General features: G+C 38.7%; 1 protein-coding gene across 2 annotated transcripts in view; it reads right to left on the bottom strand.

The window, feature by feature from the left end:
• Positions 1–397: 397 nt before the first annotated feature.
• Positions 398–26963, bottom strand: part of LOC102223789 (zinc finger E-box-binding homeobox 1-like) — a 64255-nt gene continuing 37689 nt past the window's right edge. For both annotated transcript variants that reach the window (XM_005796611.2, XM_023336004.1), the window contains exons 2-8: positions 19889–20068; positions 8853–9008; positions 7424–7626; positions 6553–6679; positions 4351–6125; positions 3238–3394; positions 398–1668 (exon numbers count right to left, since the gene is read on the bottom strand). In XM_005796611.2, the coding sequence (XP_005796668.1) occupies positions 989–1668; positions 3238–3394; positions 4351–6125; positions 6553–6679; positions 7424–7626; positions 8853–9008; positions 19889–20068 (3278 nt within the window). In that variant the 3' untranslated portion in view covers positions 398–988. The remainder of the gene's footprint in view (positions 1669–3237; positions 3395–4350; positions 6126–6552; positions 6680–7423; positions 7627–8852; positions 9009–19888; positions 20069–26963) is intronic.

The raw sequence follows: 26963 nt of genomic DNA, 5'->3' as shown, positions 1-26963 counted from the left end.
AAGGCTGGAGGCATCGGGGTGGAGCAGGAAGCAACCTGATCCTTCACATACACTTTAAATGTAAGCTGATAACACTGACACGGAGAAAATAAAGTGGAACGGAAAAGCAGGAGAAGGTTGATAGGATTGTGTGTGTGTGGGGGTGCATGTGTATGTGTGTGTGCGGGGGTGTACGCGCGCGTGTGTGTGTGTTTTGGACCCGAAGACGAGCCTGGAGGCGGAGCTCTTCTCCGGTCCGTCCACAGAAGCGCCGATGCTGGCTTTGAGGTTGACCTTTTCTTCCCTGATTGGACTAATTTGGTTATGGCAAACAGAAGCCGCCTTCTCCTCCCCGTCCCGTCCCGTCCCATCCCGTCCCGTCCCGTCCCGTCCCGTCCCTTCCCCCCCACCCCATCCCCAGGAATACCTAGTTTTCCTTAAGGCTAACAGTCGAAACTGAAAACAAACAGAACGCCAGCTAGCGAAGGCTAACACTAACACAAACAACATCCCGCTAACTAGCGTACATATACAACACTGAAGGGCATACGATGCATGAGGCATGTATCCGTAGGTAAACTAGGAATACTGTAGTGCAGAGGTTTTTGTTCGTCAAACTCAATTAAATACTGATTTAGGAAAATTCATTGGCAATAAAAAGGTATAGAAATCTTTCTCTATACAGGTTAAAATGTCTTCAAACAAGAACAAGATTAGTAACACTGACTGGCTGAGGAAAAAAAACCAACAAAAACCTGGGAAGTCTCAGTAACAAGTCTAACAAGATGATAGATGGTACTACTTCAAATCTGTACTTCTATAAACACTTTAAAACATGAATATTTTACTTTTCACAAATAAAAAGTCACTGTCTTTGTTTTTTCTAAGTTCAGGCACACCTGGGTTTTTGCACACAGTAGTGGACCGTTAAGATTAGGCAACTTTCAGACTTGCTGCTTCTTGATGTGGTTTTTGTCTGAAATGACTTCGACCGAGGAATCGGGTTCCTTCATTTCGTTTTCGCAGCTTCCTGCGACTCCTCAGTGCTGTCCGATTCCTCCTTCATGACTTTGTCTGTTTCTGCTTCGCAGTCCGCCTGTTTCTCCGCTGCTGCGCCCGCCGGTTCCTCCTTTTCTTCGCGTTTCCCCTCCGAAGTGCCGTTCTCCGCGTGTTCGTTCTCCAGCTCCACTTCCACCACGTCGCAAAAAAAATCCTGTCCCTCCCCCTGCGCCTGCCCAGCCTCCGTCTCTTCTTCCTCCTCCTCCTCTTCCTCGTCATCGTCGAAGTTGCCTTCGTAGATCTCGCACTCGCCGTCGTCCACCTGCACCACCCGGATGTCGTCCACACACATGGCCTCGTCGTCCTCGTCCTCGCTCTCTCGCTCGTCCGAGTCCATTTGGGACTGCGGCGTAGTGGTCCGGCTGTCCGACAGCGTGCCGCCGCCGGGGCTACCCAGCTCCAACTGACCCCTGCGTGACCCCACGCCGGAGCCCAGGATGGACCAGTCCTTCTTGCAGTAGGAGTAGCGGTGGTTCATGTGCTGCGAATACGAGCCCGAATGGGAGAAGCGCTTCCCACATTTGTCGCACTGGTAGGGTTTCTCGCCGGAGTGCAGCCTGGAGTGTTCGATCAGGTGATGCTTGTGTTTGAAAGCTTTATTGCAAATGGTGCATTCATGTGGCCGTTTTCCTGCAGGAGAAACAAGCGTCAGGAGGACATGCTTCCAAAACCTAGAACTATATTTAAATAGAACATTTTGCTCTTTACGACCCTAAAGCTGACCTGCCTAAAGCTTTTACTAGAGGTGGGCGAGATGAAATTAGAATTTTATCACAATGTTTTGTACTATTGTGATATTAAAAATGAAGATAAATTAGTTATTACTTCTTTTCTTAGGAAACATTTCCATTTAAAACAGGCTTCTTCAGTTAGTTAAAGAGCGATTTATGTCACTAAACTGTTCACAGTATTTAATGATATTTACTGAAACTCTCAGTGGAGAAAATAGTGACGTCAACATTTCCAATAAAGCTGTCAGTTTTAGTTTCATCTTAACATCATTAATTGGAATGTGTCATGGTGACGATAAATCAAAATCCTTATCATGATGAGAAAGTTTTCACAATAACCAATAAACAATATAATTAAGTTTAGTCTCATTTTTAGTACAATTTTTTTTTCTTCAGTTTTCTTCATCTAATATGATGTCTGCAATTTATATCCTGCCTCATTTTAACTAAATATCAGTTTATAAACATTGTTTAAATAATTAGTAAGGTTGCAATTAACAATTATTTTAGATATAGACAATTAATCAGATAAAAACAATTGACACATCATGCAGATGTGAATTTCTGTACAATATTAAGAATAGACTAAAAGGTTAAAATTTTAATAAGTAGATCGATTTTAATGGCTACAGTGCAGTATATTATTCCTTTAGTGAACTCTCAATCATTTATAGCAAAGGAAGTATCTGCAGGAAAAAAAATGCTTCTAGCATGAGAAAAGTTCAGCTCTTTCTGCTTGACTGATCTGGTAATCGATTAATAATTGGAAAGCAAAAAGTGATTAATTTTTACAGAAATGTATACGTTGTTGTAGAGTTGTGGTTTAATTATTGCTCTGAATATGTAATTCTGAGTCTGTGTGTTCCAGTTAATGATTAATCGATCAAGAAAAATTAGTTGATAATTATTTCAGAGATCGATTCATCACAATTAATCCGCCCTAATAATTAGTGTCACGGAAACTCATAGTAGCTACAAAGCATCTGTTGAATATTTTTACATTTTATCACATTCCAACCATAAACTTTATCATATTTTATTGGGACTTTGTGATCTCATCTGCAAACCTACCCAGACACGTAAACCGACAGGATCAGAAAGGACAGCGACAATCAGAGAAGAAGAAAAGACGCCCACAGTGAGCCAACCTGTTCAAGGTTTGTGAGAAATAAGAAACTGAAGGAATTGTTTGATTGTTTTAGTTAGTTTTAGTAGTTTGGACAACAATGTGTTAAATTTCCCAATTATACTTTTGAGCATTACCTCAATGTGCAGTTAAAACACGCGTATTGTTCAAGCAATAAAGTTTGTATCTGTGGCATGACTAAAAGTGAAAACATGTAAATAGGAGTGAAAAGTTCTGCATGTTTATAATGTTAGCTAGGTGACTGGAGTTTTAGGGCCGCTTCCCAGAGTAAAGTTGAGTCAGTTTTGAATCGTCAGACTGCATGAAGTGTAGGAGGAATACCTGTGTGTTCATATTTGTGTCTGAGCAGCGAACTGCCCTTCTGGAAGACCTTGGAGCAAAGATCACAGGGATAGACGCCATTTTCCACCCGCCGCTTCTTGCTGTCCTGCTCCTCTGCAGAGGAAGCCCCGTCAGTGTTGCTCTCTGAACGTTTCTCCTGCACAACAAAACACATTCCTAAATCTGGGTTCCCACACTTTTCCATTAAATGACCCCCAAACAGCATTAGCTTCTGGCTGGGAAACCAACAGATAAGGCTACAAAATATGTCAAGTGACTTTTTCTCACTTTTACTCACTATTCAATAATTACTACCTTTGTTTAGCATAAATGCTGCCTAATTCCTTTAGATTTGCCTTTGCTTCTTTAGGTTTTCTGTTCTCAAAAATTTGCTAACTTGCATTTTGCGCTTGCTATGCCAACTATGTTCACTTGAGAAGTAATGCAGCTTTATAAATTTGACTGGCAGCCAATGAGAAAAGTTAAAATGGCAAATATCATTTCAATAAATTATTTATTATATTTTATAATAATTATAGAGAAATTGCAACTGAATGAAGGGCCACATCAAGAGAAAAAATTAAACAAAATTACAAGAATGAATTCATATGAAAGTCAAAATAATGAGAATAGTCATAATATTAAGACTTTATTCACAAAATATGACAACTTTATTCTTGTACAAATTCTCTGAGTATTAGGAATTTATTCTCATAATTTTATGACTTTATTTTCATCATTAAAGTTTTCTTTTTTATTTGTTCTGAATATGACTAATTCTCTGTTGTAATAAATTTATTTTTGTAAAAGATTTCAGATGTGTTGCACTGAAATGCAAATTTTGCTGTGGTGTTAATAAAGTATAATCATTCAATAATTAGATTTTATGATTTAAAAAAGTTGTTAGATTCAAATTTTTTTATTTTATTTTATTAGATAAAATTTTTACTTTTTTTTTTCCATCTCTTCCCTCCAGTTTTCTGAGGCCCCTCTATTGCCCCCCTTGCAGCCCCCAGGATCCTGCGACCCCCACTTTGACAAACACATTCTCTAAATAACCAGAGAAGAAACGCAGTTTGGATCTGAGCCCCACCAAGCTGCAGCAGCACCAACCTTATGACCGTTGAGGACGACAGTCTTGGCTCCGGCGGCGTTGCCGGTGGCGGCTGCGTAGGTGTAGGTGAGCTGGGGGATGAGGATGGTGCGTTTTGTGGTGGTGTTGATGGTGCCGAGGCAGCCCACCGTCCCCTGACTGGCGATGGCCACTAGTGTGGGCAGCTGGGCGGCGGTGACGATGTTGACGGGGTTGGTGCTCTGAGACGTGGTGACGAAGAGCGTCTGGCCGTCCTTCCTCAGGCAGGTCAAGTTCAGAGGATGCTCCTGCTGCTTTGGGGGAGGCGTGGCTTTCTTTTCTGATGGTGGGATCTCATGTTTGGGAAGAGACAGGTCCAGAGGTTCTGCTTGCGAGTCTGCGTCCTCTGGGTCTTCTGGCTCGCTTTTGACAATCACCAGATCCCCGCTGAGAGACAGCGAGTCTGACGGCGAGCTGGCGCGGGACTGAGGTCTGTCACATTCCTCCTGGCTGCCATTTTCATCGTTATTCAAAGTCTCCTCTGAGCTGGAGTTTGTGGTTTTAGTCTCTTCTGGAGGATCTGACGACTCAGTGTGACATTTACTCGTGTTTTTCCCAGAATTCATCTTGATGAACCACTTCTTGACCACTTCCATGGGAATATTGACAGACTTGGAGATCTTCGTCAGCTCCTCTTCACCGGGGTTGGCGTTGGAGGCGAAGTAAGTCTTGAGGAGCGAGAGGAGGTCTTCCACTGGCGGCTCCTCCAGCATCACGCCGGCCTCACTTAGCAGAGCTGCAAACGACGGGTCCAATGCGGCCGAGTCCACGGCCTCCCCGTTGGCAGCTTTGCGATGCTGCAGGAGATGCAGCGCCTCCAGGTTATCAGGACAGTCGTCGCACAGTAAACACGTACTGCTGCTGCTGGATTTGGGTACTTTAGCTGGTTCCGACTCCTTCATGGTTTCTTCTGCTGTTGCTTCCGTCTTTGTGACTTTAATGGGTTCTGCTACTGGATTTTTCTTCAGACTGAGGTCCGTTACCTCGGACGTTTCGAGCTGATCCGTTTTTGTTGCGGTCGGTGCGGCAGCGGCAGTGGTAGTGACAACGGGAACAGGGGGAAGGTTGTTTTTGATGACGAGCGGCGTGGGCAGGGCGGCGGCGGCGGCGTTGGTGCCGGCTGCAGGGCTGATGCTGTAGTTGATGATAATCTTTGTGGTGCCGTCGTGATCCACGAAGGCGGGGAGGCTGATGATCTGCTGCTGAGGCTGCTGGACTACGATTCCCTGCTTCCCCTGCGCCACAACGCCGTTGGCTGAGCCCAGCACCTGCCTGAGCACGTTTCCGTCCATCGCCACCTTCAGCACGCTCTGCAGGTCGTTCAGATTGATGCTGACCGGCGACATGAGGCCCACCGTTGGGACGACCATGGCTACGCTCTGAGGGATGGCTGCCACTGGGGCTGCTGCTGCTGGTGGTGCTGCCCCGCCGTTCACCACTCCATTGCTGCCGGTCGAAGTCGCCGGCGGCGCCATGACTGGCTTGCACTCGTATTCCACAGGTTCGGATTTGATCTGGGTGACGGGCAGCTGCTCCTGGAGCGGTTTGCTTTCCGTCTTTTCTTTGACAGGAAGTCGTGCCGGAGCGATTGCAACAGGTTTAGTCTGAGTGCTTGGAGACGTGGTCTTCACCACCGTTACAGTCACACTGTTCTGAGTTGCTGCTCCCACACACTTCTTGCTACTGATGTGGGAGCTGTAGGAGCCAGAGTGGGAGAATCGCTTTTTGCAATTTGAGCATTCATATGGCTTCTCACCTAAAAAACATAATAAAACCTCCAGCTCAGAGAACTGACTTTAAAATACTGTTATTACTTTATAAATCACTGAACTCAACACAGATGTCTTTATTCAACTGAAAGTTCACAAATTAGCGCTTTAGAGTTTATCTGGAAAAATTGACTTAGGGGAAGCTAAGTGTGCTGAACGTTTTCAAAGTTAGCAAAAACAAAAATTTAATTCTGCTATTAGCACATTAGAGTAATAAAGTGTCATTACTTTACAAAAAAAGATTCATGGTGATATTCTAATTCTTTCTAGTTTCATTGTCTTTTATCTAAAAAATATTTAAACATTACAGGTTCAGAATGTACTTTTGGTTTTAAAGTCATAGTTTGGGACATAAATCAGTCGGATATTGGTAATGTGTGTGTTTGAGCAGCTGAGTGTCTGGTTTCTCCTTACCGCTGTGAATGCGCAGGTGTTCCTTTAGGTGGTGTTTGTATTTGAAGGCCTTTGAACATTCGGTACACTTGAACTTGCGGGTTCCACCTGTACCTCCTGATCCTGCTGTGGACTGGGAAACGTGACGCTGAGACAGAAAACACAAGTCTCCTTAAAATCAATTTGCACAAATTAAAAACTGCAATTTTTTTTTTCTGCACTCAAAAACAGTTTCCAACCCAAAGCAAAAGCAGATTTAATGCAGTCAAAAACTACGTCTGTACCTGCATACTACATGCCTGTAAATGTACTATATGCATGTTTAATGTCTTTAGCAGAGTACGTTGCACTGGACTGATCGTATTTTTAATTTGATTGTCCATGTGACAATAATAATACAATTTCTATTATTTTCAGAATTAAGTTGTAAAAACACCAGATAAAAAGTAAAGAACAAATTAAAAATGTTACTTTGGGTTGACATTTTACTGAGTGTTATACACATGCAGCTGAAACAAGAAGTACATAGATTAAATACAAAATTATTACCCAAATTATTTCTATTTCTAAATGCCACAATAATGAGAAAGTTTAATTCTCCCTCAATGTTGACCATAACAGAATAAATTCATCACTGCTGATCCAGAAAAGGCCTGGAGTTTGTTTGGAGCACATTGGACAGATAGTATCTCAGAGTTTAGCCCACAGCGCTTTCATTGTGGGACCAATCAAGCAGTAAAAGGATTCAAACACACACTCACTAATTAAAACCATCAACTCCTGCTGGAGCTGGTGGTGGTTTGATTTTCAGAGCTGATCTCAGTCTCACTGTGGTGCCCTGCGGCCTTGTTAAGACATGTGAGGTGACACCTTTCGGGCTGAGAGGTGTTACCTGCTCCTTGTTGCCTCGGTGGTGGCTCATGTGCCTCTCCAGCTGCGAGCGGTAGGTGAAGGTGTAGCTGCACTGCGAGCAGCTGTAGTTGTCCTCGCTGGTCTCGTGGCGGTACTTAATGTGCTCCTTCAGCGATGCGTTGCGTTTGTAGCCCCGAGAACAGTACGGGCAAATGTGCGAGTGGGAGAAGCTGTCGGATGTGCCTGACGAAGAGAAAAGTTCTTTAGATTTGTCTTCCTGTATCTGATTCTGTCTCTACAGAGGAAATGTCAATTTAGTATTTTTTTGGTGCTTTTTTTATACTTCTCCTGACATTTAAGTATGAAAACTTTCCTCTGAAAACAGTCAGAATCACATATCTGCACAAATCATAAGTTTTTTTTTAGCATACTTCATAACTTAAAAGATTGGGTCTACATGTGAAGCAAAGCACTAGTATTAATTTTCAAATTGAGCAAATTTATTTATTTAACATTTACAGTAACAAAATGTTTATATTCATGCAAAGCAACTAACAAATGAAGAGCTGGGTCTTCTTGAAGAGAACATAACTACACAAGTTTGCACCTTACATTAAGGAAACGAAGGCAAAATTACCAGAGTTGAGGTACAGCTATTTACTCTATAAGAAAAATGAAAAAAAAAAAAAAAGATTTAGCATAGCTTTATGCATCTAATGTGCTTGGAAATTTTATAAGAAACAATAATGACTCCTAAAGTAGAGACAACCTTAACCTTATCTGTTTAACCTTATCAAACAGATTAAGTTTAATCTGAAGCACCTGGTTCATTTTAGACCAGATGGTTAGAAAGTTAAAACCAATGTTTGATTTGAATTAAAAGGTGGCTATTAAGTATAAATCTAGGACTTTAAAGGTTAGAAATTTTGTATTTTATTAGCCTCATTGACATATTTTGGCCAAATCATAACCTATCAGAACACCTTTTACAAAATCCCTTTTTTCCATATTTTATCCATGTTTTTCTTGATTATGCAAAATGGTGAAATATAACTTCGGTAATTATGCTATGAGGTTAACAGTTTGGTAGATTTTTCCTTAATCACAATGATTCTGAGCAATAAGCTGAAAAACCTAAAAGTGTTTATTTTCTCATCCCACAACAAAAAAGATTCATGAACATTCACATCGTTATGAACTCTATAACTTTCTGCCATAACATTCAGAGCCACTTCATGCACTGAATGGACAGTTGCAGGTAAAAAGCTTTGACCTCCAGTCAACAGCTCTTCAGCGTCGCTCTTGAGTTTAACACTGTAAACATCTGAAGAGACTCTTATCCAACACTGTGCTTGACTTTTCACCTTGACATCAACTAGTTCAGCATCTTGTTTTGAATCAGAATATGATGCTTGGTATTTTCATGTGATGAAGCAGAAAGGGAAACACACAGAGCGTTGTTTTGTTACCGTTTTCATCAGCGTCTCCTGTCTCAGCCGGACTCTGCTCGTCCTCTGGAGCTTCAGGATAAATGATGGCGGTGTCGCTCTGCTGGAGAATCTCATCCACTAGAGTGTCCTTCACCTCCTCGTCCTCCTCGTCCTCCGACACACACTCCTCCTTCACTGAAACACACACACACACGGAGACAAGGTTCATTTCAGCAGCGGACGTGTTTACCAATACACAGCGTTCAGACATGATCCTCAAATAGAAACAGCTGGATAGAAGCTTTTGATCTTCTATCCATTTTAGTGATTAATTACAAAACTTCTACTAATGTCTTTCAAATGATAAATAATTTAATTAAATGTTATTACCAATTAAGAGTCATTTTAGACATGTCTATACTTGGTAATAAAGGTTTTTGCTGGCATTAAATCTGTCCTAATTCAATGTGGATCTGAAGGACCACCACTAGGGAGCGCCAAACTACTTCTTCTAACAACCAAGCCACTTGACTCCAGGTATATTAGAAAAGAGGAAAAAAATAAACAAAAAAAAAAGTATCTTTAACCCACATATGTTAACCAATTGAAGTTTTGTGGTGATGCCACCTGGTTATGTTCTGTGTTTTGTCTTGGCTTAAATATTTCCATTTTCATTTGTACTTTTTTGTGGTGTTTTTACCTTACTGATTGTTCTGTTTGCTGATCTAGTTGGTCATTTTGTAGATTGTTACTTCTGTCTGCTAGCCTGTAATGTTTGTTTTGTATGCACTGATTGATGAACTAAAATATTAATAAAAAACCTGATAAACTGTTGAGATCTGTTTATCTCAACTGTTTATCAGGTTTTTTTTGGATGTTAATAAAACTGATTAATATCAACTTACAAGAAGAGGAAAGTTTACGATGACATTTAAAATAACCAGGGACTAGTTTTATATCATCAGTCACTTAAATTAAGATGTTAGGCTTGTTGTAAAAATTAAAAGTCTTAAAAAAGAGAAAAGTCAGAATAATGAATTCTTTTATTTTCAAATCTGATTATAAAAATAACAATGTTCTACATTTATTATTCCAAATAAGTTGAAATTGTTAGTTACAGCTCAAATGTTCAGCCTGCTCAGACTTAGGGAGACATCTTATTCATTTGTATTTGTATTTACAATTAAAAAAAACAATGCGCTGCATCATTATTATATTAAAAAGTTTAAAATGTATTAGAAAGTGTTAAGTAACATTTTTCTAAGTGTAAAAGACGACTAAGGAGCTTTAATTTGAAACATCATCAATAATGGATTTGGGGGGTGCGCCGTGGTGGCGTAGGGGACAGAGTGACCCATGTTTGGAGGCCGTTGCAGGTTCGACTCCCGGACCCGACGATATATGCCGCAAATCTTCACTCCTCTCCTTCCCCCTTTCCTGTCAGCCTACTTTCATACAAGGGACACTAGAGTCCATAAAAGACACCCTGGAGGGGTAAACAAAAACAAACAAAAAAAGAAAGAATAGATTTGGGTCATGAGACAGAAACTTTGTCCAAATGTTTTATATTTTACTTTTAAGATCCTAAACAGTAAAAACAAGAAAGCCAAAGCAAAAAATTTCTTCTCTACAATTATTAAATATTTATCATAGCACTTCAGTAAGAAGGTTTCTGCTTGATAAAGTTTTTCAAATCAGCTTTAGCTGCTTTTTTCTACCTGCTGAATCAAAACTATCTGCTTTTTACTGCAAACTGCAGCCTGTAAGAGCAGGCAAAAAAGGAACAGGAACGAAGACATTTCACGTTCTGTGCATGAAAACACTGATAACGAGCAGTGAAGTGAAACTGTAACCACTGCTGCTATGGAAATAAGGCATTTTAAATGCAGACAGGAGCAGAGCCAAAGGCCACGCCTCTTCCTGCTGAGCTGTGTCAGCGACAGGTGCAGCTGTGTGTGTGTGTGTGTGTGTGTGTGTGTGCGTGTGTGTGCGTGTGCGTGTGTGTGTGTGTGTGTGTGGAGGAGGGGGGTCTGCAATCACAAAAACCAGTAATAAAAGGAAAAAAGAACCAGTCTACACAGAGCTGTGTGTGAGAGCCCTCATAAAGAGGCGGGCTCCTGTTGAACTTTAAACACTGATCTTAGCTTCCCATGATCTCATCCAAAAGCTTTCCAAATTTCTTTTCCCTCTGAGGTTCACTCAGCCTACCTTCCATCCTTACCTCAGTGTAATCACTCCTCTATCTTCCATAATGACCCTCTCTTTTCTCTATCCAAAACCTTTCTCCAGTCTGTTCTGTAGAGCTTAAAAACATCTATTATGCCTCTTGATATTTGTGATGTAAAAACATCTGCCTCATAGCAGGAAAAAAGGGAAAAAAGGTTTGTTTGCATGAGGGTATGAATGCACTGATAAGAAAATTTATATATCGCTGTTATTACCCCAAATTTGAAATATTTATTAACTTTTTTGACAACACTGACGTGTCTCTGCTTCAGGTCAACTCATCACCAAACAAATACAACTCAACCAACCCCAACCACTTCCTGGAACACACACAAGCTGAAATAAGATGGAAATAAACTTTGATTATTAATATTAGCCCAGTTTTATTTATGGGACCGACCAAAAAATGACTAACATCAGTCAATACAACGGTACACTAATAAAATGGCCCCAAGTTCATGACTTTTGGGTAATCATCTGATACTTGCATATATCTTATTCGCCAATATTATCTCCCTCTCCACATGTCTGAAAATCCGACACTGTTGCCAACTTACCAACTTTGTCGTTCTATTTTGCGACTTTTCAGATAAAAGAAATTGACCAAAATCGGAATCAGCATGTCAGGCTTTTTAAAGATCATGATCGGGCAGAAAAGTGTAATCAGTGCTCTTGTAGCCCATAAACACAAAATGCTCATATGCATTTTGTGTTTTGTATTTTAATCATTTCTCAGATTTTCAGTTTTAAAGTTCGCTTTATTAGAACTGGGAAGCTTTTCTCCCAACAAGACGGACATCGATGGGTGGAGCTGGAGCTTTTGGTTTCACACTGCAACGGCTCTACATCTAATGAGTGTTTGTTTATCTCCATAGCAACATGCCTCATTCTGTAAACTAGCTGGAAGTACTAACATACTTTTGTAGATACGAGGAGATTAGGACTCTTGTGAATGAGTGTCTTCTGAGAAACTTAGAAAAAAAAAACTGAAACATGAATCTAATGGCAAGAAAAAATCTGAGAGTCAAGTTTAAGGCCTATACTTCCTCAACGTTAAATACCCAAACAGATTCAGTCTCCTCTGCATCTTCTTGCTTAATTTTGGATGTATTTCTGGTGTACACTCAACACAAAGCTGACGGAGGAGAGATGGACAAGTTCTTGACCGAGAAAAGAAAAAGGGAGTCAGAGAAAAGTAAAGTAGGTGACTTTACCTTCCAGGAAAGATGACGAAGATTTATTGTGAATGTAAATTGTCCTGCACTTTTTTTCTCCCACTGAAATGTTAGCAATATTGTTGCACATTTTCCACAAAAATGTTAAAAAGCTATATACCTTTCAGAAAAAAAACAAGTTGATAAGTAACCAATTTTACAGTTTTAAAAGTCTAAAATCTCAGTGAATCACTTGCACTTTTTGTCTTTTGGGAATCACAGACTGAGCAGTCGTGATTAAATGGTACAAACTGAATGTGCTAATTGTTTTAAGACTATAGTACAGTAACATGCAACTGGCAACAAATTAAAATTTAAGTTGTTGCAACTCATTCTGTTAGTCTGTCTTGATAAACAGGTGGTTTGTACAGATAAATAATTGCATAATATCAGAATCTCAATAGTATTTCAAATGGGATTTATGATACATAGACAAAAAAAAATGAGAACAATTTGACCAGTAACTTTGAGAGCAGTGTGGTGTAGGATGTCTTGTGTGTCATCAGCAAAAGGAACGAAGAAGACGATGAAAACAGAAATGGCTCAACATCTCTATTATGCCAAAATGTGTGTAATTATACTACTGCATCTCATTTAACGCCTTTCTGAAAATGCACATCAAGATTTCATCCACTGTCATTATGTTTGCTATTTTCCCCTGAATTTAGAAACAAACTCAAAACTTTATTTTAGTGACTAACAACAATACTAACTTACAAAAAGACATTAAAAGCATGAGGGCAATGATGCTTGACAACGTTAGAAACAGATGAAACTATTTCCACACATAGAGAAAGCTAAAAAACGGCCCTGTAATGGGGCCCTGGTATTACAACATCCTCTGTTTAATGTTCTCTAGATAAGTATTTCAAGGTTCAAGGTAATCTTGTTCTGCTGTATAATATCTGTCTCAACCAAAGCAGTCGGAAAAGTTTCGTTTCTTCTCTCCCTTTCTTTTTTTCACCTTCCTCCTCTTTTTGCTTGTAACCCAGGAGTTTCTTCTCTCCAGTTTCATCACATCTGTCGAATATCATCCCCCCGCCCTCCCCGTCCTGCTGACTACACCTCTCTGCATATTTTCCCACAATACTCCACAATTACACTTAATGCCTCACAAAATGCTAAGCACTAATGACAACCAGAACCCAGCAGCACACACAATGTAATATAAGAATGGAATGAAAACAGGAAATCATGTGGTGGACTCCAACACATGTGCGCACACATTTTTCACCAGCACACACACACACCCACGCACACCCCTGGAGTTTCTCGCTATCTCATACACTCTGCACTCGTATACCTTGCCAGAACCTGTCACTGAGAGTCCATGTTGAATTTATAAAGCAGGATGGATTGGAGCTGCAGTGCGGCCCAGACTGCAGGGGGAGTAGCACGCACTAATCTCTCACCAGAGGATCAATTCACCACCAGCTGCTCGCCCCTCTCGCCTCGGACAGCGAGGGAAGGCGGAAAGAAAGTCAAAACAACCCAAAAACATTAGGCCAGGCTTTTCAAGGCTTCCCAGCATAGCTCTACAGCAGAGCAACGAGACTTTTCCATGACTTCTTTCCGAACGACCACCAGAGCTCCTGCGCACGCTAAAAGTGTAGCTCCTTCCTGGTTTGTTAATGTTTCTCTAAAGGAGGGGACAGGCTGCTTTTTACTGCAGGTGCAGTTGGAAACTTCAGGTGCAGCTGCGAACATGTGGCTCATTTAGCTGTGCTTTGTTTAAAATTAAAAATAAATTAACTACGGAGGACACATTACCAGAATGGGAAAAATGTCTACTCCCTTGCCTTTGATTTAAGAACAAACAAATTCCTTTGAGCTTAAGTAATTCTAAAAGGTGATTAGTTTTTACTTAAATACTAAAACAGCAGAAATAATTTTTTCCCCCACACCGACACCCAGATCAGATGCATTATTTGAACAGCTTCTGTTTAGCTGTTAATTTGGAAGCTGACACTAGAGATGCACCGATCTAATATTAATATCTGTATATTGAAAAAAAAAGTAGATCGGGTATGAGTAACAATGTGCCCAATCTATAAGGGCAGATCTATTCGGTCTAATTCTATGCTTTCCGCTCTGAATGTCTTTTTTAAAATTTTACATTACATTTAGAATTCCTAATTGTACTTTCTGAACAATTTGAAAGGTTTGTTAAAGTTTATTAGTTTATTTTAGCCAACCTTTTTGTTTTGTCAGTTTCAGTTTCTTTGTTATTTATTTTCCATTGGCTGTTATTCTCCTAACTGCACTGACTGAACAAATTAAAGTTGTTTTTACATGTCTGACCAAGCTTATGAAGCTGTTGGTGTGTTTAAGTGTGTTGTACCGCTGCAGAGTTATCAAATAAATTGTAATTCAGTATATTTATGTCTGTTCAAAAAAGAAGTGTTAAGTCTATTGAGTGCTGTTTTTCTGTATCGAATCAGTATCGGCCGATACTAAACCTCAGATATCTGTATCGGTATCGGAAGTGAAAAAAAGTGGATCAGTGCATCCCTAATCTACATATTTTAGATCTAAAGAGTTTTAAACAACGCAAATAACCGTTGTGGTATATCTATTAAATCCTTTGCTTATCTGAAGAAGAAGAACTGAATACAAAGAAATTTAGTTCATCAACATTCAAGTTTTTTTGACATATATTAAGATAAATGGAACTCTGTGGTATTTTATTTAAGTGTGAAACCCATAATCACCCTCAAACCCCAAAGCAAAATTTATTTGATAAGATGTAGAAAAGGAAACTTCTGCCTTCTGTCTAAACAGTCTGTAAATATGGTTGATGTGGCAAAAAGCTAAACTAATTAGGCTAATTAAGACTGATGTAAAACACATTTTATAACAAGGCAAGATGAAAAACATATTGCAGAATGAACTACAGTTTCACTGGTCGTTATTTTTCTGTCATTTGCAAACAAGTCAGACCTAAAAGATGACTCATTGTTAGACTGAAAGAGGTGATTAATTAATCTGAATTTTCAGTCGATGCTTCACTGAAATCTGCAGCTTCTTAAGGTTTAATACATTTAAAAAACATTAAAGAAGTTTTAAGTCCCCTTTGTTTAATCAAAGAAATAAACTTAAATGTTGTCTAGAAGATTAAATATTAGCTTAAATATTAGAGCAAAAGTTTGTGAAAAATAATTCAACAGATTATGCTACAGTAGCAGCTTACCAAACAGGATGTGCAAACTCTGAAAGATAATTAATACCCAACAACAGAGTATGTGCATTTGGATTTCTAACAAGAAAGAATCCGAGAAGAAAAGGATTGAGCATTCAAGAGCAAATCCTACTGGAAGAACGCTGCAAACTGAAAAGAAATCTCTGTGTGGAGTATGAGTACACAGAGCGGAGAGGGTTGAGCTAAGAGGGCTAGAGAAAAAAAACGTGTTTGAGATTGAGTAGCTCTCATGAGCGCGGCTCACACCATGTAAGGCTTTATTCAGCAACAATGAAATAAGCCTTCAGAGCAATATGAGTGTCACATTCTCCACGTCTCCATGGTTTTCCAGTGTTTCCCGCCCGGCTCTAACTAACTGCAGCCGAGATGAAGGCGGATGCTTGCGTAGGCTGAGGTGTTGGTGGAGAATCGACAATTAAAAGGACGAAGAGAAACGGTAAAAACCTAAAACCAATCAGACTTTGCTGTTGAATCGTTGGTTGGTTAAGTCTTGAGGCAGACTTAAGTTGTGTTCTTCAAAGTGTGCTAACAGAAGTAATTAGTAGAGATTTAAACTCACACTTGGAAAGAGATTTTGTTCCACGTTTGTAAATAAAACAATACCCTTTTGATGAAAACTGCATACACACAGAACCGTGAGTGGTAGATTTATAACCATCATGTGATCCAAACGCATTTATTAAAGCAAATATGGTGAATACTTCATTAACTGGCTTGGATTAATCTCCAAGCAGAAGTGCAATGTAAAGACGGCTGTCTGAAGAGATGAACAATAAGCAGCTGACTCAACTCCCCCACAACCCTCACCCTCTCTGCACTGGTAATGAGGAAATTCATTTATGTATGTCATTATTATCTCAGTCAACACTTGCGTTTTTAAAAAGCAAGTAGATGAAATTGTATGCAACTAATAAGCAAATATTCAATCAAATCTGTGTATTTATTATATGCTGTTGTTAAAAATATGGAGCAGAAAAACAAGATTTATCCATTATTTTAAACTTTTTGATCCCAGTCTGTACAGCAGGGAGTTAGTACCTGCACTCCCTGGGCCGACTGACACAGAGGATTAACATATACAACTAATGAGGCAAGCATAAACACAAACAAACCCAACAACACCTGAGGGCAATCTGCAATTAACAGCGCACGTTTGTGAACTGTGGGAGAAAACCAGAGAACAGACATGATGCATGAGGCGAACATGCAAACATCGACCGAATGGCTAAAAGCTGCTCAGGAGTGAAAATGGAAAACGAGACATACTTAAAAAATAAAAGCATGAAACCCCACAGAATTATGATTTTACATCATCCAACAGAGACATTTACGGATTTGAGCATTGAGAGTATTCTATTATTATCAGATCTATGGAGTCATTTCAAAATGTTGCATTAATGAAATTATCGGATATTTTAGATCTGAAAGTGACATAACTCAATTTTTACACCGGTTTGAGGAATGAAATGACAAGACATATGTATCTGACATTATGGTAGTCTTTTGTATGTGTGTATTTCTACTCTGTTAGTTTGATTAGCTGTGAGGATGAGGTGTGGTAGACGAAGATGTGAATGTAAGAGACAGAAAAGGCAGAGCATCTGGTTCTGCAGGTGAGCTCCCTGAGGCTGAGCAGGAGGAAATGGAGGTAATCTGATCAAAGAGTGTGCAACAGCAACACATCAGCAATCTGAACCACTGGAGCCCACAGTACTGCATGAAATAATGATGCTCTAAAATGTTTAGAAGAGGCATTCCTTTTCATAATTTTACATTTAGAGAGAGGATTGTTGTTGGAAATTAGCAACCAGATATTAAAGTCAGACATTTAGAACATTAGGACTAAAGCTAACACTCTTAACAGTGTGACAAAAATATATATTACATTCATTAATTTTGAGGTTTTAAAATCACCATCTTTACATCTTGTGATTGCACTGCATGGTATTGTAGCCTAGCAGTACATATGATGCAAACAAGTCAGACCTTGTCAGATATTTTACTAAGTCAAATATGAAAACAGTAATTGGAAAAATCCTCAAGAACTGTTCTCACAGTCTGCCATATATCAACATACTTTGGTGTTTGAAGTCCATTAAAGGGTCAAGACAGCAAGGCTTTTATTTTGAATATTTCCTATTTTCTAGTTGTATTACTTTTTAATGCATCATTTAATTTGATTTTAAAATGTCAAACTTAATTTTTACATACAGATTATTTTGCTTTGAAAAATGTGTGTAATTACTAGCTTTTGTAATTACCGATGTATATAAATTAGAATCTCTTATTTTGAAGGGTATCTGTCAGCTTTATTTTGAAAGTCCATATTAATCTCTTGCTGGACGCAGGTGTTATTTGGATACGTTTTGTAATCATTTCAGGTTTGGGATGTATTTAGGGTTGCGCTCTCTACTCACTGCTATTACACGACTAATCTCATTATTGGTGAATCTGACATAAACGGGATGTTGCTCGGTGGAAGACGGAATATTTGCTGAAGCCTGTTGTGTAAAATGCTGTCATCACAAGACATGTTTGGAAATGAAGAGGATTTATTAAATGTTTGGAGGTTTTGAGCTGGAGATTATAAAAGAAAACCTCCACATGACTTTCAGCTAGATTATGCATTAGAGTATTACTGAAGTGTGTTTTCCCAGCCCCCCTTTTCCCTTCTCAATCAGTCTCTATCAGTGTGCCTCTTAGTTGTTCCTTCTTCCCATGTTCTCACCTCTGCTTGCTCATTCCTTCTCAGTTGTGGAAATGCCAATGCACAGCTGGGATTGTGCTGATAAAGAAGTCTTTTGTGGATGTTAATGTACAGTAAAACTCAGGAAACGCTCCTGTGTTTTTTTAAGAGGATACATTTTCATTTTAGTATAGCAGAGCTGCCATATAATAAACGCATCACTGAAGTAATACCTTTTCTCACTTATGTTTAAGATTAAATATCAAGAGAAATATGGATCAATAAAAACACTTCTCTATAAACTTCCTACCAAGTCTGATTATCATTGTTAATATCTAAGGCCATCTTCATATAGCAAGTCTTAAATATGACCTATTATATTTCCTTGAACAAGTTAAGATAGGTCTATGGGCGATACAAAACATGTTAATTATATTTTTTGCACAAAATCGCTCTTAGATAATGAGATTTTAGTTAGTTCATTCTTAGATAATGGATACCGTATTTTTCGGACTATAAGCCGCTACTTTTTTCCCACGCTTTGAACCATGGGGCTTATAGCCCGGTGTGGCTTTTCTGTGGATTTTTCTTCGACTTTAGCAAGAAGTGAATTATTGGAAGTCAACAGATGCGCAATTATCGTACATATTGAAAAGCATAAGTAGAGCCTCCTGCACAACCACCAAGATTTTGTTTTGTTGTTGACTAAATGGTAAGTCAACAACAAAATACTTGTCTTTTCCAGCAGCCATTGTACAACAATAAAACCAGCCATTATACAGCACATACAGCGGTAAAACCAGCTAACCAAGCATACTGGAGCTCCGCTTGTGTTGCTAGGTAACAGCGAAGTGCCCGTCAAATGTGACTTAACATCCGGGAGGTTTTTGAAATGTGTTTTAATCCCTAGGGATGTCTTTAGAAGCAGTAAAAACCAAAATGGAATTACAAAAACGTGCAAAATGTGAATTTTGCTTAACACTCAATTTAAATTTTTTTGTGACTACAATCCAACCTTAGTGTGGATGCAGAAGAAAATGTTGACATCACACAACAGCTGCTTACGAAAGTAATATGGACCGATTTTAAAGTTTTGGAGGAATGGCAGCCGACACTGTTGCCTCAAGATTATAACAAAAAGAAGGAAGTTTAAAAAAAGAAAATTAAGTGTTGGCAGTGTTTACTTGAGCCATTGTTTATGTCCAGATTTACCAAATCATCTTTCTTCTGGTGCAGAAATATGACGTACGTATGTCAATGATGTAAAAGTCAGAATTTTTTTTATCCGACAGAAGGTGCTTCAAAAACTATCTATACTAAATATATTTTTCATCTGATTTGTGTCGCATATGGAAGTGACACAAATCAGATTTTGGGGGGTCAAAGGGGTAAATAAGATCAAAACAGGGCATATCAGACTGCCCTGAACTAATTAAAACCAGTTCAGGTTTTAATCTGAAAAAAAATCAGATATGGGCAAATTTTTTTAGTTGGGTTGCATTTCCATGCTGTGGGAATGTAGTCTTAGACAACCATCTAAATTTGAAGATCCAACCCTAAAGGCAGAATGAAAAAAATTGGTCCAAATAAAATATGAGTTACGTCAGGAAACTGGTTCACCATGTTCACCTGAGCAGCTTGTGGCTGGGTGTTCTTGTATGAATCTAAGAAACTTTCTTTCATCAACTTAAATCCCAAGCAACATTGCTCACTGCAGAGCGGATTGTTAAAGTTCATGGTAGCCTCTCACCTCCATTCCAGGAGCCATTGTGGGGTAATACTGTTATGGCGGCATCATGGTTCTCCAGCGCTGTGGCCCCGTCCGTTTCCGTGGCATCATTCTCCAACAGGCTGTCCTCCTCCACAATATGTAGCTTGTCCTCATCGTCTGAGTCTGAACTGGCCTCCAAGCTATTGTTGAAGTTTGTTACTGGAAAGGAAAAATAAATGGACATTAAATAATCTGTAGCTAAACCACAAAGAACATAATAGACTAAGCGTTTGTTCCCCATCTGTGATCCACATTAAAGGCAATCAGCTGAAGTATGTGTTTGGCACCAGAGCTGCATGAAAGAAAAATGACTCTGCGTACTCATGTTTCATATTAACACAAATCAAGACAAATTTGAGTGCCATAATTTTTCCTTTGAAAACCTGGTGAAATTGTGTGAAATCTGATACACGTTCTGGATCATTTTCCTCCTTATTAACAAAGAAGAAATCCAGAATTAGGTCAACATAATTGAAAATGACCCTACATATTTTTAAAGGAATATTAATTAGATTAAGGAAAAACGGTGCATGTTTTAAAATGTTCTCTTCTTTGTCTCTTCTTTCCTTTGGATAGAAATTAAGATTGTGTTTTGGTGCGGCCCTACTAGCAAACAGGGTAAGGTTTTATTTTTTAAAGGTAGAAGAATCATAAACAACTGAGTCCAATGTAAAGTGAACTGCAACGCTTTGCTGGAGAAATTGGCTGGTTAGTAACATCGGTTGATTTTCACCCTAACTGATCCTGACAGCAGAGATTGGAAATGTAATCATTTGTTTGTTTGCCATTCACGTCATGTTTCAAATTTTCAAAACACTTTGAAATTGGTTAACAAGATCTCTTTAAGAAGACCTATTATGCTTCTTGTCACTTTGAATAAGCTGTAGTTGGCCACCGCTTCCCCTCAAACTCCACATTTACACTTGCACATAACAATTGTTGCAAACAGATGAGCAACTACACAACAGTGCAACTTTGAAAAGCAGAAGTGGAGCCTCCTGCACAACAAACAAGAATGTAACAAGAAGTTTCTAAATGGTAAATCATCAACAAAACACTTGTCTTTTCCAGCAGCCGGTGTACAACGGTGAAACTAGCTGACTAAACATGATGACGCTCCACTTAGGTTGCCAGGTAACAATGTAGTGCCCGTTAATTGTGACTCAACAATCGGGAGGTTTTTGAAATGGCTAATTTTCCAGACATCAAAAAACATGAATTTATTTCCAAAAAAAGGGCAGTGGATTTTTTTTAAAGCATTCAGGGCGGTTTTAGAAGCAGTTGAGACCCAAATGTAAGTATAAAAAACTGAAATAAGTTAATTTTGAATTATAGGTCAGAAAAATCAGCTAAAACTGGGATTAGGACATCTGAGTTCAGAAATCATTGACAGAAGTTTAATCAGTGCATCCAAACTATCTACAGGTTTTTCTTCTTGGCTTAAACTTCACAAAAAATAAAGTTTATTTCAGCCTCTTTGATGAAAATTAAAATAAGAAGGCTTAAACTAAACAGCTTTTGGCACACCAGTCTCAACATTATGTATGAATCACAGAGCTCACTAGTTCTCCTCTGACCCACTGAGAAGACAAAAAAGAAAGCTAAACGATAGCAGAGAGGAAAATGACCTCTTGTTTATAAGCTTCAGGAAGCAAAGCTATTTTACGGCGCGTTGCGGTCAGTGAGTTCGTCTGAGGGGCAAAGATTCATAATGGAAGCTTGTTGTGAAAAATGGACCAAATCATCGGCTCTGACTCAACTTCACAATGTTTAGCTCAGAGGTCACACATGCCTGCAACATGGAGCCACACGGGGTTCAAGTGATGATGAGAAAATGCTTTGGTGGGTGTTTCACCGTCAGCACCTGTGCAACTGCAAACTGGTGCAAGTACATGTGAGGAGGGGTGTGCGTGCGTGTAGGCGTGTGTATGTGTGCGTGCTCTGAAGGAAAGCTGTACATCTCAGCAGAGGTGCTGCAGACGCCTAATGAGGAGGAAAGCTTGGTGTGTTTGTTCCTCACTGTGACAGCTGTACACACACACACTCACACAGAGGACAAAGCTGCATCAAGCTGTAGCTCAGGTACAACAGTGCAAAACGGGCTCACACACACACACACGCCGACACACCCTGTGCAAGCTACTATACAAACAGTCATTATGACTCCATCATCAGCCTTCCAGGTTTATGTGAAGCTTTCTGGGAAACATCATGTGTGAAGATGGGCTGGATCAATGCGAGCCTCTGTGGGTAAAACAGGAGCTCCGGGTGTCGATCACAACAAGGCAGACAATGGAGAGAATGTAACACTTGGAAACGCTTGTTTGGTTCCTGTTCCAGTATTATGAACAGGTTCATCTGAAATATGAACAAAACTTATTTTATATATAATCTCCAAAAAAAGAATTGTGATTAAAATAGAAAAACTCAAAATATGCTTCAGTGGAAGCCATTTTTTTGGATTTGCTAAATGCCTTAAGCAGTATGTGACCTCGATTTTTGTCATTTTTGTCACAAGGAATAAAACTGATTATTGCTTTTTCTCTAAGGTAATGGTCTTTTCTAATAAACTTTATTTTTTTGTACACAAGGAAACAGAATCACTGAAAAGGAAGTTTGTGACAATTATGGTAAACAATGAAGCTATACTTAAATATGAATTTTTCTACCCAGATTATATTTCCCACTCGGATAAACAAAACACTAATCTATTTACTGTTTTAGGTCAGCTAAAACGAAGTGTGAAAAAATATTTGTCACATTCTTACTTATTTCCTTCATAAGATAAAGTTATTTTGTGAGAGCAAAATGTTTTTGCAACAGGCAATTAAGTTATTTGGGGTTTGTCAAAAACAATAACACAGGAAATATGTTAATAAAAGAATTCAGGTTAGCTCTCATGTTAGTTTTCTTTTGATAAATTATTTTATTAGAAACTCATTTACCGTCAGATGATATTGTTGAACAATATCTGACAGAAAAACTCTGATTAAAACCCAACATGATTATATGTTTGAAAACCACTGAGGTTTGGTGAGATGCAGATTCATAATCAGTAGCTGCAGCCTGAACTCAGACTGCTGCAGGAACCTAAAACCTATGTTGTCAAAAATCCAAAAGAGTTCTTAACAGTTGAGGTTTCATAAGTCCTCACTCCATCAGTTTATTTATTAAGCAGGCATTGTGCAGAGAGCTTAGCAGCAAATCAATGCATTCACCTTGATCAATGTGTTGCTCCCTGCGTATAATAGAAACAACTTGTAAAAGTGCACTGACACATAATATTTTATTTAGACCTGATTATGATTTACCGTTTTGCAAAAGTGCATAACAGCCTTGTGCATCTTTCCCAGCCTCTACGTTTGGAGTCACTGCACTACGTCACATCTGTCCAGCAGCTTTCAAAAGCTTTACAAAACAAATTAAAATGGTTGCATAAGCTAAGAAATAATTTTATTTCCCATTGATCAATGGGAACTGTTAGTTTTTCTTGATGTTTATCTGTACTACATAGGTTATTATCTAAAATCTGTTTAGATACAATAAAACATTTCTTCTATAGCCAAATATAATTCAGGCATCGGTTGGGTATCTTGGCTGCTTATCTTGTGAATTTAAAGATAGAAACAAATTGGCTGTTTTTGTCATATTATGATTTGTTTTATTATGTGACAAAACATGTTTGTTAGTTTTGAAGTCAGATAGGCATCTATCGGTTGCAGTTCTTTTATTTCTTTGTAACCGTAGGCAAAATATATATAGATAAATAGTAAATACAATTTTATTCTTATAACACCTTCAGAGCCACATAAAGATAGTTACAAAGTGGGCCTTCAATCACCTGAAGAACATTTCCAGGATTAAACAACTAAATGTCCCAGCTCTAGAAAGATCTAGAAAAACTCATCCATGTGTTTATCTTTAGTCATATTAATTACTGCAACTGTGTCTTCACAGGTCTGCCTAAAAACCAAACCAGGATGATGCTTCGTGTTCTGACTAAAACCAGGAAGATAGAGCACATCACTACAGTTCTAAAGTCCCTACTCTGGCTCCATCTAGCTCAGAGAATAGACTTTAAAATACAGTTTTTAGCTTATAAATGGCTAAGCAACAAAATACATTAAAGATCTGATGTTGTTAACCTTCCAGACCTCTATGGAGAAACAGCATTCAGTTTATATGTACCACAAATCTGGAACAAACTTTCAGAAAACTGCAAAGATGCTGAAACACTGAGTTCCTCTAAATCTAGACTAAAAACCAAGTTGTTTAGAGTTGCCTTTGATAGTAGTGTCTAGTAGGGAATGGAACATTGATCAGCATATTTGATGTATATTTGCTTGACGAGTTTGATGATGACATTTGACAACATATGATGTTTATTTCTTGTTTCACATTTGGTGTTGCTTAAATGTGTCAAACAAATAAACTTGACTTCAAGACATCAAGAGAAGAACTGGTGAGGAGGTTATTCTTACGTTTTAGCAGGGTGTAGTTCCCCCAGCAGCAGACAGAGGGCAGCATAGGGTAAAACAGAAATGAAACTCCACTGGGGAAACTAGATTCTCTGTACAGAAACGAGTGAAACAGAGAGACCTGTCCACATCATCATAACAATGTATCAAGTCAACTGTTAACTCCCCATCTGGAGTCGCGGGAGAGAAGTCTAGACAAAAGCCTTCCTCCCTTCCTGTCATCCGTCTCTCTGATTACAACTCTTTCATGATGTATCCCTTCATTATTACTTCTTTCCATGCATTGTTGACATCTGTGATCTGTCAAAATTTTACTTTTCACTTACGCAAGACTTTTTTATTCAATGCAATGTGATTATTTGACACTTCAGTCAAAACTGAGCTGTAATTGCAGGGATCAACACTAACAGCCGCTTGCCAGAAGGGTAGCATTTCCCTTTTATAAAAACAGTAAGTTGCAGGGTAGAATTTCTAATTTCCTCTCTCTGAACTTTACTTGACCTAATCAAGGAAGCACACAGAACGTTTGCAAAAATAGGCTTTCTAAACAAGTAAACCCAAGAATTCATTAAAGTTAGAAACTATAGTTCGCCACCACCTTTGAATCTGTTACACACTACCTTCGTTTGTCTAGGAATCAGATCAGAAGAAGGAAGCGAGGGGAAAACGGCAGCACTGGGCTGCAGACCATCACACAGCCAGGCTCTCATCACGACATGTGACCACGGAGCGGAAATCATGTGTCTGACACGCCTCAACACTGGACCACATGGACTGAGATGTGGGTCAAAGGTCAGTGCCTCAGCAGTCAGCATGGGGGAAGGGAAAGGTGGGTGGGCTGAGAATAGACTACAATCAGACTGCATGGACAGCATGGCTGCTGGCTAAAGAGTGGCTCTCTGAGGCTCAACATCACTTTAAAGGAAATAGAATAAAGTCATTCAGTAAGCAGTTAGGTATTAAATGTTGAAGGAATATATGATGTATAAGTATTTGTCTTATTTAATTATTTCATGGTCATATGTTGGAACATAAATTATTTTTTACTGCTGCACACAAAGTGATTGGTCAGCAGTTCAGTTGTTCATGTTAGCCACTCAGACGACAGGCCATGTAGAAAACATAAAGACTGAAATACACATATTCAATTAATGTTTTCACAAAATATGTTGACCTTTATTTATTTGTGTAATAAGAAATTACTGATTCAATATAGAGCTGCAGAATATATCCAAATTGCAATGATCATTATACTGTTACAGTGATAAAGTACTATTTGGATGTAACATTTGTTAGAATGATACTATGCATTTCATGTGACTTGGGTTCAACGCTAGTAGTAAATAATATATAGATGAATCCATTTACAGTGGATTCATGATGATTCCCGGGTCGGTAGATGGATTTTTCTCTGGAATGTAACTAAAAGGCATAACTATTCACGGAAAGTTCGCTTATTCATGGATTATTTTCACACAGCATGTCTAAAACATTTGAAAGAAAATGCAGCGTAGGAAGTCATAACACATAGCCACAATGCTATTTGACATATTATTAGAACTATCATTCATTTGCCTTGGCGCTGATTGACTGAAACCCAAAGAACAGCAACATGGTGAAAGTGAATGTTAGCTAATGTGGCAGAACTGATACAGTTTCCACTGTATACCAAATAAAATATATTTGGTATACTGTGGTCCATGAGTCTATAAAACATGCATAACCATTATTTTCAGTCTGACATTAAATAAATAAATTTTTTCTCTAGTTGTTCAGTTAGGACAATAAAATCAATTCTATTTGGCAAAACAGAAGATTCTCTAGGTTGATTTTGTATTACGTTCTGTAATTTCAGAAGTTTATAGACATTTCCTTGGTATTTGTCGGAATTGCCTTTTAAGTTGTGAGACTTGGGTCAAATGAATTTCTCCCATAAGCTTCTAATAATATTAAGAAGCTTTTTTTGGTCGTAATACATCAATATGTTCATATATATATTTTATTATTTGTTTAAAGTATATTTTTCGACATTGTGTTACTATCACACGATAATTTTTATTTGTATTTTAAGGATAGTGGTACTTTTAGCCTTTGCTGATAATCCCACAGCACAGCTATATAAGGAAACTTGATCTCTGTATACTTTATCTCTCAGGTTGTTCCAAGTTAACCTCACGGTGGCGCTACAGGGAAAGTAAGATGATCACTGATGTCAGTAGGTCACGTGCGACACAATTTCATGACAATCAATAAAAACCTGGTTAAATAATTCTGAATAAAAGAGATAAACTGCTGTAAAAATTTAATGCTGAACATTTTGGTTAAACTATAACACAAAACAAATAAATGTAATAAACCTTCACCTTCAAAATACACCAAAAAACGTCATCATCGCCTCCTTCAGCTGAGTAAACATTCATTGCAGAACGCACAAATAGAAACCTGTCAACTTATGATTTCTGTAAAAAGTTCTGATGACAGACACGAGTGAAACAACAGGGTGTGTGACGAGACCACAGCTAGTTTTCTTGGTTTGTTGTGTGTGTGCGTGTGTATGTATGTGTGTATGTCGACCC

The sequence above is a fragment of the Xiphophorus maculatus genome, chromosome 6 (genome assembly GCF_002775205.1).
Source record: "Xiphophorus maculatus strain JP 163 A chromosome 6, X_maculatus-5.0-male, whole genome shotgun sequence".
NCBI classification, from domain to species: domain Eukaryota; kingdom Metazoa; phylum Chordata; class Actinopteri; order Cyprinodontiformes; family Poeciliidae; genus Xiphophorus; species Xiphophorus maculatus.
Note: the sequence above shows the minus strand (reverse complement) of the source record. Positions and strands in the feature narration are given on the sequence as shown.